Source organism: Nansenia antarctica, assembly GCF_963989245.1.
Source record: "Nansenia antarctica genome assembly, chromosome: 7".
Lineage (NCBI taxonomy): Eukaryota > Metazoa > Chordata > Actinopteri > Argentiniformes > Microstomatidae > Nansenia > Nansenia antarctica.
The window spans coordinates 52,833,352-52,851,660 of NC_137677.1; the positions used below are offsets into that span (position 1 = coordinate 52,833,352).

At 48.1% G+C, this 18,309-nt stretch overlaps 1 protein-coding gene across 1 annotated transcript in view; it reads right to left on the reverse strand.

Moving 5' to 3' along the window:
- Positions 1 to 17,887, reverse strand: part of LOC308162765 (immunoglobulin superfamily member 3-like) — a gene marked incomplete at both ends in the record, with an annotated part of 56,326 nt that extends 38,439 nt beyond the window's left edge. The window contains 2 exon segments of the mRNA XM_080536907.1: positions 7,210 to 7,587; positions 17,842 to 17,887. Of these exon segments, the coding sequence (XP_080393033.1) occupies positions 7,210 to 7,587; positions 17,842 to 17,887 (424 nt within the window).
- Between the last annotated feature and the right edge of the window lie 422 nt (positions 17,888 to 18,309).

Below are 18,309 nucleotides of genomic sequence, written 5' to 3' on the forward strand. Positions count from 1 at the left end.
AGTGTGTGTGTAGGACCATGCATGCAGGACAGGGTTATACTGTCTAGGGTGTGTGGGCTGAGCAGACCCACTCGGCCCCAGTCCAGCAGGGCAGCAGATGAGGGGAGCAACTGTCTGTCTCAGCTAGAGCTAGCAGCAGCAGGGGGGCTTACACACACACACACACACACCTACCCTCCCCCCTTTCTGCCTGTCCCCTCGGGCAGAGCTCAACCCTGGCGCACACAGGGTTGAGCACAGGTGGCAGCATATGTCGGCTGTCTGTACCCGCCTGTCGGGAAGTGTGTGTGTGTGTGTGTGTGTGTGAGTGTGTGTGCCGTGACGTGTGTGTGTGAGTGTGTGTGCCGTGACGTCTCAAGGGGTAAGCAAGTTATTTTCACAGGCATTCAAAACGGAGAGTCTCTGTCCCGTGCATACAGCTTTTTCCGATTCTAGTCAGTGAAACGACAGGGACATCATATTGTCCTAACTTCTAGTTGGGTGTGTTCAGAGACTCTAAGGCTTTTAGAGGTAGTTTTCCTTCACTTCCAGACAGGGGCTCAGACAGCCTGCGGCATCAGGGCCCACACTGAAATCCATTATTATATTAGACATTTTCACTAAATCACTAGTTCCCATTCCAAATATTGAGGCTGTGATTAGCATGCTAACGAGGCGGGCTAGGGATGCTAATCTCCTTACTGAAATCGGCGGTACCTCCACAGAGACGGGGAGACAAAGAGGGGTGGGAGGACTCGGGTTTAATAGTGTCGTTCGTTTCCCACCACGGTGTGTGCGCATGTCGAACAGAGCAGGGTTCATCTGCACTACCTCAGAAATAGTGGAAATACAAGCAACTTGGATTGTCCTCTTTTATGTTAGGATAAGGCTTCAAAGCGACAGGCAATATCAAACAACACCAGCCTGGACTAATAACCGGCTGCATCCTGCATGATCCTGCCAGTTTTGATGAGTGCACACTTACAATCACATTGATTGATTGATTGAAAACTTTATTAGAAGATTTGCAGAAGTAGGTACATGAAAGTACATATTACATACAAGGTCAACTAACAGGATAAAAACCCAAGAAAGCCACTGGCTTATTTCAATTGGGGTCCTTGATTCTCAATTCATCGTTACATGTAAGACAGACAAAAAAGCTAGTACTATCTACAAGATAATACAGACAAATAACTATTACTATCTACAAGATAAACACACATCCATCATGGGAAGAACAATACAACAAAACCTCCACACACATACGTTACCATGAGCACTCCCATTCCCATCCATATTCATGTAGCATTCATATTCATGTCCCGGCTGTGTTGCGTTAATCTCACACAGAGAAGTGGCTGTGGGCCCCTGAGGGTTAGCGCTTAGCTAAGCTAATCAAATCAAACAGAGGAGCGGTGGCGCTTCTCTGGCCAATTTCCCATTCGCACACACACGCACACACACACGCACGCACACGCGCACGCGCAGACACGCTCACACACGCACACGTACGGACCCTGTTAACACCCTCATAATGCTAACACGTTAAACCCTTTCTCATTAGCCTAGCTCGTTAGCGTGGGTGCGGAGCTAACGGCAACACTCTCTCCTCACTGACATTAATTCCATCATAATATGGATAATAGCCAAGCCTGCCAAGCAGAGTGTGTTTGAGTGAGTGTGACAAAGTGTGTGTGTGTGTGTGTGTGTGTGTGTATGTGTGTGTGTGTGTATGTGTATGTGCGGGTGTGCATGCGTATCGTTGATAATAAAGAGCCTCAGCCCTGAGCTAGCAATTCTCCCATAAACAACCTACTCAACGGGAAGATGTTGGCTGAGTGAATATGAGGAAGGAATTAATAAGCAGAATTCTCCTCTCAAGATGGCATCTCCAGTCTTAATTGGCTTCCCCTTCCCCTTCCCCTTCTTCTCCTTTCCCCTTCTGCGATGGTGTGAACGAAGTAGACAGGTGAGACTATTTCACCCCAGGCAGCAGGCACCCGTCATATGGTGTTCACTACTTTTTCAGACTGCCTTTCACAGCAGGAATCGTAATGCATGGTATGGAATGACTAGTGGTATCACACCACTCCTTATTCCATACCGTGCATTACAATGAGCCCGTCCCTAGGATGTCTACCTCCACCAGCCTCCCCCCCGTACCGGACGAGGGCAGGTGAGGAGGAGGTGGCGGGAGGAATGGGCTAGATGGAAATCTATGTTTATTTTTTTACTAATCTTACTATCCTTGTATCTATTTTCAGTTTTTTTTTGTTTGTTTTGTTTTTGTCTTGTGTGTTTGTATGTGCTATCCTACCTTTCTGCCCGATGGATATGATTTTGTTTGTGGTTTCTTTTCTCCTATTGACGTGCAGTAAGTGTCCCTTGATTTTTATTTGAAACAATGATATGGACGTGGAGTGGAACTCTGTACAAGCCTTCTGGGCTTCGTTCCCTCCTTGCACAATTTCTTGTGTGCTAAATAAATAAACTAAACTAAACTAAGGGGCTACTTCAGAGCACTGTTGTAAGATGTCCCTTGTGTTGGCCCCCTGACGAGTCACAATGACTCCTGTCCCCCCTCCCTCCCGTCGTGTTCTCCTCCGGTTCAGTTCTCGGTTCTATTCATAGTAGTCCATGTCCTCGTCTGTAGTTCCATTGTGCCTCTCAGTGTTCCGCCGAGTAGTGTTCTGTCGTCCTGTAATGTTCCGCCGTGGTGAGTGTGTTCCGGAGGGACCTCTCTACAGTAGAGGCTCTTTCAGAGTCAATTACAGCTGGGACATCTGTCCTGACTGACAGCGCTGGTCTCTGTGTGTGTGTGTGTGTGTGTGTGTGTGTGAGTGTGTGTGCGGGGTCAGAGTGGCAGTAATGTCATTGAGCAGGAAGCTCTGTCTGTGAGGGGATGAGATCTGCAGGGAAATGGCAGGGCAGACGGAGTGATAAAATCTCTCGCTCCATTTGGACTGACGCCCGTACACTAGCTCAGAGCGCGCGCGCGCACACACACACACACGCGTTGAGAGCCAAATGAAAGAGAGAAAGGGATTGTAAAATGAAATGGAGAGGAAGTGATTCCGTTGTCAGAGAGGGAGTGAGAGAGAGACGTGTGTGGGGAGGGGGGGGGGGGGGGGGGGAGAGAGAGAACGAGCGCACGCTCGTGACACTATGAGGAGGAAGTGTGTGTGAGATAAACGGTTTCTGTCACACACAGCCCAGCACCTGCAATCGATCCAAACAGTCAGCAGCCAGATTCAGGCTACTGTACCATCCCTTCCTCTTACATCCAGTAACTCTCTCTCTCTATCTGGTCATCCCTCTCTCTTTCTCTCCCTCTCTATCAACCCCTTGACTTTATCTCTATCCACTTCTCTTTCCATCTGGCTACTCCTCTGTAAATCCACCCTGTTCCTCTACTTCTGTTTCCCTCCATCCTTAACATCACTCTCTCTCCTCTCCTTTCTCTCCCTTTATTTCTTCCTGTTTTCTTCAATAACCCCTTCCTCCTCCTCCCCCCCCCCTCCAACCCACACTGGTGATGCTAGAAACCGGATAGTATTGACAAAACCATAGACTTACCTCAGTGACGCCCAGAGAGGGAATCAGAAAGAGAGAAAGAGAGGGGGAGGGGGGAGGAGTAAGGTGGGTCCCAGTATCAGTACTACATGCCTCATGTTCCTCTTGTTCACTGAATCTATCATCATCGTGTAAGGAGGCAGAATAATTTAAGAGGACAACCCTCCTATTCAGTCTTCCCATCCTCTCCCATTCTCCTTGTGTTTCTCCTCCAACAGAGGAAGAGAGAGATTACACACACACACACACACACACAACACACTCCGAGCTCAGCGGAACTACACTCCCGTCCCTGCTTTCCAGACACTCCTCTGTACACATCAACACACAAGATGTCTATCGCTCAGTCTCCCTCTGTGCCCCCATCTCTCTCTTTCACGCTAACTGATGGTGATGAGAATTTGCATCTGCGTTACTCATTGTATTAACCCCAGTAGTCCTATCCGACACAGACTATTTCAAATGTGCCCCCTAGAGCTCCAGCTGCATTGTGGGTAATGCCCCGGGAGGTGTAACCAATCAGGCTGGAGTCAGGAAGAACAGCTAATCATTTATTGGTCACACACTCTATTTCACCCTCTAACCATCGCTCTACCAACCTTCCTTTCTTCACATTGTTCCCACTTGTCTCTCTCTCCCCCCCCCCCTTCCTCTCCGGTGCTCTCTCTCTCTCCATCTTATCCTTTCAATCTCATTTTCAATCACACTGTATTACCAGCCCCTTTGAGCCAACGGATTGATAAATCAGACCGATGTGAGTGGAGAATTGAACATAGTTAACTAGAGCTAAAGCTGATCCAGATATTACTGCTATAACTCCTGTAATGTCTTGTTTTGCCACTAAGGTACATGGACACACTGGTCTGTTTCTGTGACTGTTGGTGTTTTATGAGGCCCATGGTGAGTAAGAGCAGCCTGGTGTTTGTCTCTTCCCTCCCACAAGCTGGTGTGTCGTTGGAAACCCTCACACACAGGCTGGTGCGTAGGACACGCACAGTTACACACACGCACACGCACACGCACACGCACAGTTACACACACGCACACGCACACGCACAGGCACACGCACAGGCACACGCACAGGCACACGCACACGCACACGCACACGCACTCGCACACACACACACACACACACACACACACACACACACACACATACACACATACACACATACACACACACACACACACACACACATACACAATGACCATGTCATGCTGTTGTCCTTTTCTCTCACAAGCTGACAGGCAGGCTGGTGCGTAGGAAGCTAAGCCCCATGTCTCCAGGGATCCTCCTCCTCTCTTGGAAGCTCCTAACTCTTGGATCAGTGTTTTCATGTGTGAGAAAAACAGACCAGAGTTGACCCCTGACACGGACTAGCTACAGAGCATACATGTCATGTTAACCTCCCACCCGAGAGAGCATCTATCCATGTACAACACTGACACACACACACACACACACACACACACACACACGACACACACGACACACACGACACACACGCCACACACGACACACACGACACACACACGCACACACGCACACACACACACACACACACACACACACACGACACACACACACACACACACACACACACCTTCTTGCAACAGAGAGTCCGTGGGAAATGAATGTCCGAGCTACCAAGGCCCTAGCCCCTCAGGCACTAAGGATAGATCTGAAATGATTGGATAGAAATCTCATTAAAAACACATTCATTATTCCAATTCCCTCTCCCAGTCATACCACATCTACTAAGTGCTTAGGGGGGTAGAGGGTAGAGGCTAGGGTGGTGTCAGGTGAGGGACACACGTCAGAGATTGCTCTAGTACGAATAGCCAAAGACCCAGTATCACCGTTAGCCTATGTCACACAAAGACACCTGCAGATGGTTGTCTGTTTAGAACGGGTTTGACAGACACAGAGAGGGGTCCTATTACAAGACAATCGTCCGTACACACGGCAGAGGTATCCGATTTCTACTAACAGACAATAAGGACACACATCGTTCGCTCACACAAACACTGATACAGTATCGGGCAGGAGGGAGTCCAGGTGCGCTGCTGAAACCCTTCCCCTCCCCCCCCCCCCCCCCCCCCCGGGCCAGCAGGTATACAGTTCCACCCGATAAATCACTTCCATAACTTTCATAGTGGCCGCGGGCAAACCGATCCCTGTGTGTATCAGCCATTACTCAGCATACACACTGACTACCCTGAGTTTCTCCTCTTATCTCCTTACATCCCTCTCTACCCCTCCTTCCCTCTCTCCTCCTTTTCCTCTTCTCTAAAACGCTCCCCTGCGTCCCTCCTTTCGAGTGTCATCCCCCCCTGAGATACCTCCCCCACTTCCGGTCCGAGACAAGCTCTTCCTTTAAAGCAGACAGCTGATACAGAGAGAGAGAGAGAGGTAGTGGTAGAGAGAGAGAGAGAGAGAGAGGGGGGGGGGGTATTGTGTCCGGACGTGTGCAGCTGCTAAGAGAGGGGGAGGGGGAAATGAGGGCGGAGGAGGAGAGACCCTGTAATGTCCCCCTCCTGACCATGGGGGACAGGGTTAAGAGGTTAGAGACACAAAGAAGGGCTCATATAACTCAGTCCCTCAACACCACCCCCCGGCCCCCCCACACACACACACTCACACACACGTCTATAAATACAGCATGCTATCAGCACTACCATTTTTCCAGCGCTCTACGCCTGAGCCATGCCCCACATTCAGAGAATACCATGCATGCTGGTGGGAGCAGCCATGGGTGTCACTATTGGGGCATCTCTGCTGCACCCGAAAAACAGAATTCACTGATACACTAACTAAAATATACTAAAAAGATACTAGGTAACGTCTACAGAGTAATACGCTACTGACAAACCAATGCGTCTATACTGGCAGTGACTTCATGGATTCCTGCTTCCTTCCATAGCGTCTTCTTCTATGATTGTGGTGGTCTTACGTTATTCACATGGCTTAAGTTACTCCCATAAGCACCTGGTTTGCCCTTTGACCCCTCTGTCAGAAGAAGGTCACTCACTTCAGGATGAAGACATGACAGGATCCAGATTCCAACCTGCGAGTGGTATCCCAAACCATACCAGCTGTTCCCTAGGAACTCTGGGAATGTTTGGGCGGCTTTGTGTGTGTGCGTGTGTGTGCGTGTGTGTGTGTGCCACTGGGGAACAGATGCTGGTGACAGTCAAGTGGATGTTTGAAGGCGGGCTACAACACACACAGAGTTTGTTATTAAATCAGCTCAGGGGGACAGTGGGGGGTGAATGTGGGGTGAGGCACGTTTTTCCCTGACCAGGACAGGTGGCAGCCAGTGGGGCACTTCCTTCCGACTCTCTATTCCAGCCACACACATACTCTCACTCTCTCTCTCTCTCTCTCTCTCTCTCTCTCTCTCTCTCTCTCTCTCTCTCTATCTCTATCTCTATCTCTCCCTCTCTCCCTCAAGTCCTTGCCAGTAACAGGAACATGGTCATCTGGTCTTGGAGAAACCTGCACAGGGAGGTATGTGCAGGTTTCCGTTCCAGCCCTAAAAAAAACATTGAAATGTCCTGTCTTCCTGTCTGTCTGTTTGTATGTGTGTGTATGTGTGTGTGTGTGTGTGTGTGTGTGTGTGTGTGTATCTGTTAACATGGCCTGAGACTTACCAGTGAGGTTGGTACGTGCGCTGTAGGAGCCCAGGTAGTGTCCATCCGTGTTGGGTGTGTAGCACTCGAAGAGGCCCTGGTCCCGGGCTTGGACCTTGGTGATGTGTATCATGGACGAGTCTCCGCTCAGCCTCTCCACGTAGATCTCTTTACTGTTCACCCTCTGGGCGTACACTGCATACGCGTAGTTGGGTTGAGCTGTGCTTACGATGCGGATCTCCCTGTCGGGCGACGAGGGCAGGTACATGGACCATTCGAAGTCCTGCTCCACCCCCTCCTTGAAGCCGGTCACATTGCACCAGATGGTCACGTGGGATCCTTCCGTCCGCACGAGCGGTCCGCTCTGTACAGTCACTACTCTTTGAGCCACGCCCACGCCTGAGAGAGAGAGAGAGAGAGAGAGAGAGAGAGAGAGAGAGAGAGAGAGAGAGCGAGAGAGAGAGAGAGAGAAAACATTGGTTACAAAATTGTTCTTGAAATATTTAGCAACAACAAGGTACTTACTACCCATTCTCTCAAGAGCCGTGACATGTCAGCGTTACCAAATAAACACCTCGACAGTACCCCCACAAACACACAGACACACACACACACACACACTGACGCGTACACACACAGAGCAGAACACCTTTGACCACTGTGTCAAACCTACTGGCTTTTCCCAGTTAACACCCAGACACACACATACTGTAGTATACCACCAGTCTCAACACATAGACCATGACCACAGCTGTAACACCAACACCTCAGAGACAGTGGTGTGAGAGATGAGGTCAGTGTCTGTACATGCCTGTAAAGAGCTGTGACCAGGAGCCTGAGAAGAGGTCACAGTCTCTCTCTCTCTCTCACACACACACACACACACACACACACACACACACACACACACACACACACACACACACACACACACACTCACACACAAAAAGTGACGAGATCAAGCCATAAAATACAGGAGGATTTTCTTTCATTTTCTTGCAGACATCTGGTAAGTTGTGGAGTAAGGACATCTGTAGTAAAACATCTGTGGTAAGTTTCAGTGAAGGACTGTAGTACAAATGCCATGTACAAATTGTACAAATACAAACTATATAACAAACACACACACACACACACACATGCAAGCACACAGGCACACACGCACACATAGTGAAGGATATACATACAGCTTCTTGACTGCATGAAGAACTGGGTAACGCAGCTGTGTGTGTGTGTGTGTGTGTGTGTGTGTGTGTGTGTGTGGTTGTGTGTGTCTGAAAGGCTGTCTGTGGGCACAAAAGAACTGCATTAATAATTCATCAGAAAAGCTTTTCTAACTTCAACATCCTCTTTCCCTCTCAGTAAGTTTCTTACAGTTCTTATTCGCTCTTTTTCATTCACTGTCATTAGTGTGTGTGTGTGTGTGTGTGTGTGTGTGTGTGTGTGTGTGTGTGTGTGTGTGTGTGTGTGTGTGTGTGTGTGCATGGCTATAAAAGGTTATCTAGTTGAAAAATGAACAAACCCATAAAGACTGTGCTCAGTGAGTTGGCAAAACGAGACAAAATGGACCACATTTATTTCTGCGAGTATGTGTGTGTGTATTTGTGTCTGTTTTCCTCATCTTATTTTCCTCCTTCCTGTGCTTACCGATGTGGTCTTTTGTCTTTTGTTTCCATTTTGAGGCTCATAAAACCGTTACAAATCTGTGATTTGTTTTTGGCCGCCTCAGTTGAAAGGGATTTACGTTCAATAAGAACTGAATCCCAAAAGCAAAACAATTAATAAAAATTAATCATTCCATATACAGCTTCTATCACTTCTCCATTGGACCACAATAAGAATCATGATAATATGAAATCACAGGCGAGGAGAGTTAAACACATTGTACACATCTCTCAGAGAGAGAGAGAGAGAGAGAGAGAGAGAGAGAGAGAGAGAGAGAGAGAGAGAGAGAGAGAGCAAGCAAGTGCCTTCAGGAACAAGCCTGGGTTAAACACCCTTTGATCCACAGTAAATGCAATTTGACTTCTGTATACCTCACAGGTTTGAAATATCACTTGTTGTCTGCCAGTGTTGATCTGTTTTGCCCTTCCTCTACATACTCTCTGTAGAGCTACGTGGTTTGAACTCTAAAAGGACGTTAGCAGCAGCGAAGAGGATGCCATTCAGTCTGACCACATGATACAGCCATACAGCTACATTACTGCTACTCACATTACTGCTTCTCAGGCATTACTGCCAAGTCATTACTCGCCTCAACAGTGGTCACATCTAAGATTAATATTCTGTATGTTAATGTGTTATGTAACAACATCACCCCCCCCCCTCCCCCCCTCACCCCCATGTCTTTTTCGCTCATCCTCCAATGTCTCTCTCCCCTTGTTTCTCTTTTATTTCCTGTCTTTACCCACTTCGCTATGCTGGCCTACTCCCCTCCCATCCATCCATCCATCCCTCTCTCTCTCACTCTCTCTCTCTCTCTGCGTACATTCCGGTGTCTTCTCCGTGCCTCGCGGTTCTCTGCTTCTTTTCAGGCAGGATTTAAGCGGCTCTGTGAAACTTCAAAGCGCCCGGCGCACTGCAGGCTGTTTAAAGAGACTGACAATGACATACCAAACCCTCCAGACCTCTAACTGATCACTCTATCCCTCCATCCCTCCGCTTAATCCCTCTATACCCACTATCTCGACGCTTCCTCACCGCTGCTATGCCATTATCACTCTGTGGCCTTGTAACCATCGTTCGTCCAACAGGCCAGCCTTTCTAGCTCCAGCACCCTCCCCATCTTCCCCAACACACACTCTCTCTCTCTCTATCTCTCTCTCTCTCTCTCTCTCTCGTCTCTGGGCTGACACACACTTGCAGTCTCTCAGTGACATTGGCTTTACTCTGACCTCGTTGTTCAACTAACAGCCCAAACTGACCGTGGAGCAAAGGTCATGGTGGGTTTCTGCAGTAGCACACACACACAAATGCAGACACAACCACACAACCACACACACACACACACACACACACACGGAAGACGACCCAGTAAAGAGGATTATGCTGAGTGTGGGGTGCGGGTGGTGGTGGGGTTAAACACTAATCCAATCATTTGTATCTGGGGTCTTATCCAACGTGAAAACCACGCCACAGCAATGGCTGCAACCCCCCCCCCTCCCGCCCATCAGCTTACTTAAGCATAGGATAATAACAGATACACATACCTGCTGCAAGTGTTTTATGCCTGACTGCCTCTCTTTCTCTCCCACACACATACACACACACACACACACACACACACACACACACACACACACACAGCTAAGAGCTCCGATGCCAGCACTGGCACCATGTCCAGGTGGATCTATTTCTGTCACACACACACTTGGCTGGATATGGGGCTGTATAGAGTAATGAGGAGGACAGAATCCACTCTGAACTTCTACCAAACATCTTTGAGAGAAAGAGAGGGGTAGAAACAACTTGAGGCAGTAAAATAAATATATTAATATGGCACATACTGTAGATAAATTAAAAAATAAAACATATTAAAAAAAAAAAAAAATGTGATTCAGCTAATGTCTTCTCTTCAAAGGCAGATTAAAATAATTTGTCGCTGGGGTTTTATGCTAAATGAAAACAATACGACAGCAGAGGTAGTAACCCCCGCCCCCCCCCCCCTCGCCCCAATCAGTTTACTCAAGCATAGGATAATTACAGATAGTGTACCTGTAATAGTGTTCTCACATGACACACACAGACACACTCGCACACACACACACACACACAATATTTGAAGCCATTACTCTTTTTGTCACATTGCTGGCTTTGGTGGGGGACATGATGATGGTCCCGCTATCTCTTCTCCTCCCTTCCTTATTAGCACACCATGCTAATGGCTAGTTGCTCCGATGCCAGCACTGGGACCATGCCCAGGTGAATCTATTTCTGTCACACACACACTGGGCTCGATATGGGGCTGTATAGAGTAATGAGGCAACTTGAGGCAGTGAGAATAAAATAAAAATAAATAAAGAATAAATGATTAATATATGTTACATAGATAAATAAATAAATAAATAAATAAACGGGCACAGCTAGTGTCCCCTCTCCATAGGGAGACAGTCTCATCTGAAAGATGTGAAATCCTGTGAAGATTCTCAGAGATTGATGGAGAGAGGGGGAAGTTGTCTCCAGGGTCCTACATGGCAGAGGCACACAGAAACACAAGCACACTACACTGTGAGACGTACGTGTGTGTGTGTGTGTGTGTGTGTGTGTTTGGTTGTGTGTGTACGTGCGTGCATGCGTGAGTGCAGGGGGCGCGCGTGTGTGTGTTGCAGTCCCAGGATCTCTCTCTAGACTGCTCACCCCAGGTTAAACAATTCTCCAAAATCAATCTGCCTCCTTCTCCCTGTAGGATCACAACACACCAGGCCTCTTTAACACCATTACCAGAGCAAGAGAGAGAGAGAGAGAGAGAGAGAGAGAGATAAGAGAGGGAAAGAGAAGAGCGAAATAATAAAGAGCTGCACCAAGACACACACAGAGAGAGAGAGAGAGAGAGAGTGAGAGAGAGAGTGAGAGAGAGAGAGAGAGAGAGAGAGAGAGAGAGAGAGAGAGAGCATGGGAGACGAAAATGAGGAAGAGAAGGAAGGCGGTAGAGAGAAGGGAGATGTTCAACCAAACTGAACGGAGTGAGAGATTAGTGTTTTCATTTCCTGAGTGTACAGGCCAAATTTAGGTCTACTTTTCCACACCTAACAGTACATTCATATTCCCCTTCTTCATATGACGGCTGCTCTTCCATCTCCTTTTGGAATAGATTGGATGGGACCGACAGGAAGACAGAACACACTCATCTTTTCAGACGGAGGCTCCATTCTATGTCTTCAACCCAGACAGTTGATGGTGTGTGACTGTGAGAGAGGGCTTTTTTTTTAATGTTTTTTTTCATACAGAGCACTGTACTGCAGAGCAGAGCAGAGGAGGCTCTATCATAGACCAGCATTAGCGGCCAGTTAGAGACAGGCTGACAGGGCACCATACCTACATGACCACTAACCATTACACCCTCTCTGCTAAAGCACTAATGGTGAGGGAGTGGCAAGCGAGCGAGAGAGAGAGAGAGAGAGAGAGAGAGAGAGAGAGAGAGAGAGAGAGAGAGAGAGAGAGAGAGAGAGAGAGAGAGAGTAAAAATAAAAAAAAAAGACAGACAGACAGACAGACAGACAGACAGACAGACAGAAAGTGAGAATATGCCCTGCGCTTTGGTTTAGTGTTCCTATCCAATTTAGGGATTCTATCCCTTCAGCAAACGTCAGACCCTCCCTCCCTGGGTAGAAATAAAAATAATAAAAAGGAGCAGGCCCCTGAGCCACCAACAAGGGATAGAGATAGGATCTGTCTATCATTACCTTCTCTCGGCATGGGGCACAGAGAGAGGGAGAGGGGAAAGAGTGAGCAATGCTACACTACGGGGAGTCAAGGAGAAGAAAGAGAAGAAGGGGGGAGAGAGAGAGAAAAGCACAGGGGGGAGTTTTGTTCAGCGGTTGAGCTGTGGATGAATTCCAAAGTACCAAACTTGGAACGAGAGCAGAAACCACGGCCTCAGGATACAAATATAACATGACGTGCTCCTCAGTAACACTCCTACTTTCTCTCTGTAAAACCCAGAAAACGTGGGTTTATTCTCACACTTGAGTAGGTCCATGCAAGGTCCGGTTCTCTTCATGTTAACTAGCTCTAATTTAAGGTCCTCCTGGGCCACCATACGCATGACCCCACCTGTGTGCCGTCTATCACAGCTGCTGAGAGCAGGCTGGGGACGGCAATGGGTACCAGTGTGTGTGTGTGTGTGTGTGTGTGTGTGTGTGTGTGTGTGTGTATATGGCCATCCCCTATTCTATAATGAATGAATAATTGAGAGAGTGAGAGATGGGGGGATGGGAAGAGTCGCCGCTCCCTCTCCCCTCTCTCGCCTCTGTCCATTACGGACATGGTTAAAAATTTAGTGTTTGTGACCAACTCATTCACCCGAATAATAACTCCTACTATCTACCACGCGCCCCACACACGCACACACACACTGGCCCTTGCCCTGTGAGTAGTGTCCCCCGACTCCCCCTTCCCCTCGTCCATTAACTCCATATAGCCACCTGCTCCCCCGACCCAAGAGCCTTAAATCCCGATATCTCCCACACAGAGATCCGTAGAGCTTACTGTACACTCTCAAACACACACACACACACACACACACACACACACACACACACAATCAAACACACATACACACACATATTAACAAACATCATCACATTTTAAAAATGCTTAAATCTCCACAGAGCCACTTCAAACACAGCTACAAAACGTAATGCAACACTATAAAAAGAAAAACAATCAGCAATTTTCTATAATTATCCAAAACATATTAAACAAAACATATTTCAAACGTGGGCGTAACAGCTGTAGTATATCTACTTATCTACTTCATATGAGTCTGTTGTGAATGATTGACAGCTTGCCTCACTATCACTCCCCATGTTTGTGCATTAAGCCACAGATTAGAAGGGAAACTAATTAACTATTAATTAGTCCCTTCAAACAGACATTGCTGCCATTGTCAGTCACTTCTGCATTCAGACTGTGGCACAAGGACGCTTGCGCGCGTGCGCACACACACACACACACACACACACACACACAGTAAGGTCTATGGGATAGTGTACAAAGTTATGCAAGGATGAGTGAGAGAGTGTGTGTGTGTGTGTGTGTGTGTGTGTGTGTGTGTGTGTGTGTGTGTGTGTGTGTGTGTGTGTGTGTGTGTGTGTGTGCGGAGGGTGAGCCATCACCATAGTTACCACTACAGAGGAGTATGGATATTTGGAGGACAGAAAGTCAGAGATTTGTGGGTGGATCTAGAGGGGAGGGATCCTGGGGCTGCCCTGTCATCTCACAGCACTGGAAGGGGGAGTGTAAGGGGAGGGAGGGGGAGTGTAGGGGGAGGGGGGGGATGGTGGTCTTTGAAGTCGATGGCCATGGTGCTCTTTTATGACTCAAGCTAGGCCTATACCCTCTACTGAACCCGATATCTAAAATGAGCTTACCCTCGATCCCAACCTGAACCATTAGGGAGAGGAGAACATATCTAACCCTGGCCTGTATCAGTAGAAACCAGGGGGATGGGGGTTGGGAATGAGGCTCTTTCAAGTGGAGAGGGGGAGGGAGGTCAGGGGCTATTCATAGGAGGTGGTGGTGAGGGTGGGGGATGAGGGGGCGGTGAAGGAGGTGGAGGAGGGTACAGTGGGGGTCGGCAGCAGATCCATGCAAACCAGCCCAACCCTCCAACAAAAATGTCAACTGCCTCAGATCTTATCAGAGAGGGGACCTCAGCCACAGGCATACACATACGCATACAACACCACATCACCCACACAACTCTGTTATCAGTACATGAAGTCCATTCAGTATATTAATTCCATCTGGGCAGCTGCTGCTGAACTCTGCTGAGCAGCACCGAGGTCACTGAGTCCTGATGGGATTTAATTATGAGGTGGTGCTCCGGAGCTAACTACAGACACAAACCAGACGGCTGTCTCAGCTGCACACTGTGATTCACTTAACCAGGAAGTCAGAGTCAGAGTCTCTCTCTCTCTCTCTCTCTCTCTCTCTCTCTCTCTCTCTCTCTCTCTCTCTCTCTCTCTCTCTCTCTCTCTCTCTCTCTCTCTCTCTCTCTCTCTCTCTCTCTCTCTCTCTCTCTCTCTCTCTCTCTCTCTCTCTCTCTCTCTCTCTCTCTCTCTCTCTCTCTCTCTCTCTCTCTCTCTCTCTCTCTCTCTCTCTCTCTCTCTCTCTCTCTCTCTCTCTCTCGATGGAATATAGGCTACACATGATGAAATGTACATGAACGTTGTTAGTTCTTCTAATTGTCTTATACTGTATAATACTGTCTTAACTGTTTTGAGAGATCATAATTTTAGCAGAGCACTGGGGTCCGGAAAATGGAACCTATGACTACCGTAGTCTGTCCAGTGAGGGAGGTGTGTTGGGTGGAAGCAACCCGTTGTGGTTGGTGGGTGTGAATTTCCATACCTAACAGTCAACCCTGCATTACATGGTCCCCTCTACCCCTGAGGGCAGTAACGACACAGACCTCTGCTCTGGAACACTTCACACACACACACACACACACACACACACACACACACACACACACACTCTGTTCAGAATGCACAGATGTACAACCAGAGACCGGATGAGTGATTGCAATATGAGCACTGTCTAGACTGGTGCTCTCTCTTATGTATACACAGGCACATACGCATGAATGTACGCAAGTACGCACGCACGCACGCACGCACGCACGCACGCACGCACGCACACACGTCATCTGCTGGTCAAACAGCAAGAAGATATGTTCCAGAGCCTAGACCGTGTCTGACCACGAGTAACATTCATCACATAGGAGTAATGGTTCACTCAGACTCGCAGCTATGTTTGAAGAGTGCTGACTCTGCCTTGACCAAGGGGTGAGATTCCTATCATTCTGAATGCGTATGTGTGTGTGTGTGGGCGCGCGTGTGTGTGTGTGTCTAAAGCAGAGTGGCAGTGGGAGAGAGTGTAACACACAGCTGTCATTCTGACACACCCTGGGTGGGTGGCATAGGGGTGGCTAGGATGAGGGATGGGGGTTACTTTCCCCACTCAGAATTTTGACATTAACCAATTGCAAACCAGTGAAAAATGACGACCATGTAATTGGTAACGAATTAGCTGCAATGTAAATGTTCATGTAACCACAAAGGCCATTGATTTCTATGAGGCAAGACTGGCCTGAGATCAGTATGGGGACAGAAGCAGTAGCAGCATTCAGCTCACACAGGGCGGGCCACTGCAGGATGTTCTGCTGTCAGCTGGGCAAATGAAAACCGGTGAGGCTACCAGCCCCTCTGCTGCTCAACGTTCCATTACACTTTCAATTTAGTTATACAAACCAGTATGTCTCTGGGATGCTAGGCTCGCTCAAACCACACACACACACACACACACACACACACACACACCTACACACACACACACACACACACACCTAAACACACAGACCTACACACACAGACCTACACACACACACACACACACACACACAACTACACACACACATACACACAATCCAGCGCATCAGCTTTGGGAGAGAGAGCTCTCTATGGGAGAAGGAGAACGAGGCAGTTTATTTATGTGAGAAACAGGATGTCCCTCAGCAGGCTGACTCTATGGGAGACGCCGTAGCACTCCAGCTCCAGCCTGGAAACCCCTAGCATTCTGGCATCATTGCTAACTGTATCATTGGCTAATCTGCGTGTGTATCGAGAGTATGTGTAACTTGTCAGGCATATACACCTGGATATGGTTTTATCCTACCATCTACAGACTCAATAGTAGCCACAAGATTGTGAGTCAGATCTGGGTGTATGTGCTGATTACATTTTTATTTCTGCTAATGTATTGAGTGTTTATTAAATCCCAGTCAATATCTATGGTATGAGTATGAAAGGGTAAGTGAAATACAGAACAGACTGTCAATCTTCTTGACCAATCAGAGCCCTCCAACGGGAAGGGTTCCATTGTCACCCCCCCCCCCCCCCCCCCCACACACACACACACACACCCCGCGCCCCCGACCCCCCCCTCTGTGCCCCCGGCAGCACTAACACGCATCCCGTCCAGCAACAGAACAGCCATCTGGTGTTTGCTTGGGACAGTTCACCGTGAGGTAGAGAGTGTGTGAGTGTGAGTGTGTGTGTGTGTGTGTGAGAGAGAGAGAGAGAGAGAGAGAGAGAGAGAGAGAGAGAGAGAGAGAGAGAGAGAGACTACAGCGTGTGTAGGTGTGTGTGTGTGTGTGTGTGTGTGTATGTGTGTTGATTACAGACAGTAATAAGGGGCTGTTGCATTTGATCCTGCTCATCCACAGATAGACCACAGATAGAGGAGCTCAGTCCGCAGGGGGTTAATCTGAGACTTACGTCCAAATATCACATTAACCTAGTTCACCACACACACACACACACACACACACACACACACACACACACACACACACACACACACACACACACACAGAGAGAAACAGAGTGCGAGAAAGAGACAGATACGACATTCACAAACAAATACTTTTTAACACACAAACACAGAGCTGTTCAAAGGCATCTGTCATCAGTGACTAATACAACCGCTCTCGCACACACTTCACACATTGTGTCATTGGATCTCGTCATGCAGGTGTTGCGCCACACAGGTGTGCTGTGACTCAGGTAAGAGGCTAGACTACAGCGGTTCCTTTACACATCCAAATAGAATCTTGTGAGTTTAGAATTATAAGGTTCTATCTCCGTTTAGGGCAGTTCAGAGATAATGAGCGTCAAAGTTCTTACATTCCATTATGTTTTGTGAGATGGAACCTTTGTATTTTTATTAATTACTAACTCAAAAATGTCAACATTTTAAAAATTACACCACACAGGCATTAATAAACACCTAATGGATCAGATTATGTAAAAAAACTCAATTTTGACAAAAAATGGAGATAGAACCTTATAATTCTAACGTCACGATCTGAGAAAAGATGACGATGACATCGAGACTGATCATCATTGAAGGGACACAGACGTGACTTACCCAACAGCGCACTGAGCGCAATGAGCAGCGTGCATCGGATGCCCATTGTCAATTAGACTTCGTTCCAATAATCCGTTTCAAGAGACGAAACTTCTTCTGTCCGTTTTTGAGTTAAAAAAATGAGCAGGTCTTTGGCCGACCACCTGTCCGGGCGTTAGGCAGGTCTAACCCCCCCCCCCCCCCCCAGGCAGGGATCGAAGCTGCCGGGGTCTGTCTTGTGAGTGAGACCCCCGAAAGCTGCTGGGGTCCGTCTTGTGAGTGAGAGTGAGACCCCCTCCCTCCGCCGGTGAGGAAAGTGGGATGGTATGGGATGCCCTCTCCTCTCCCGTTTCGTGATCTAAGATACGAGGCAATTAAAATAAAAACGACCCTGGGGTGTCTGTCGTTCCTCTCCGTGATCACCTTCAGCTAATCTCTCCTATGTCTAAAATGACGACATGCGCCCGTACAAGACGTCTAGGCGACCCA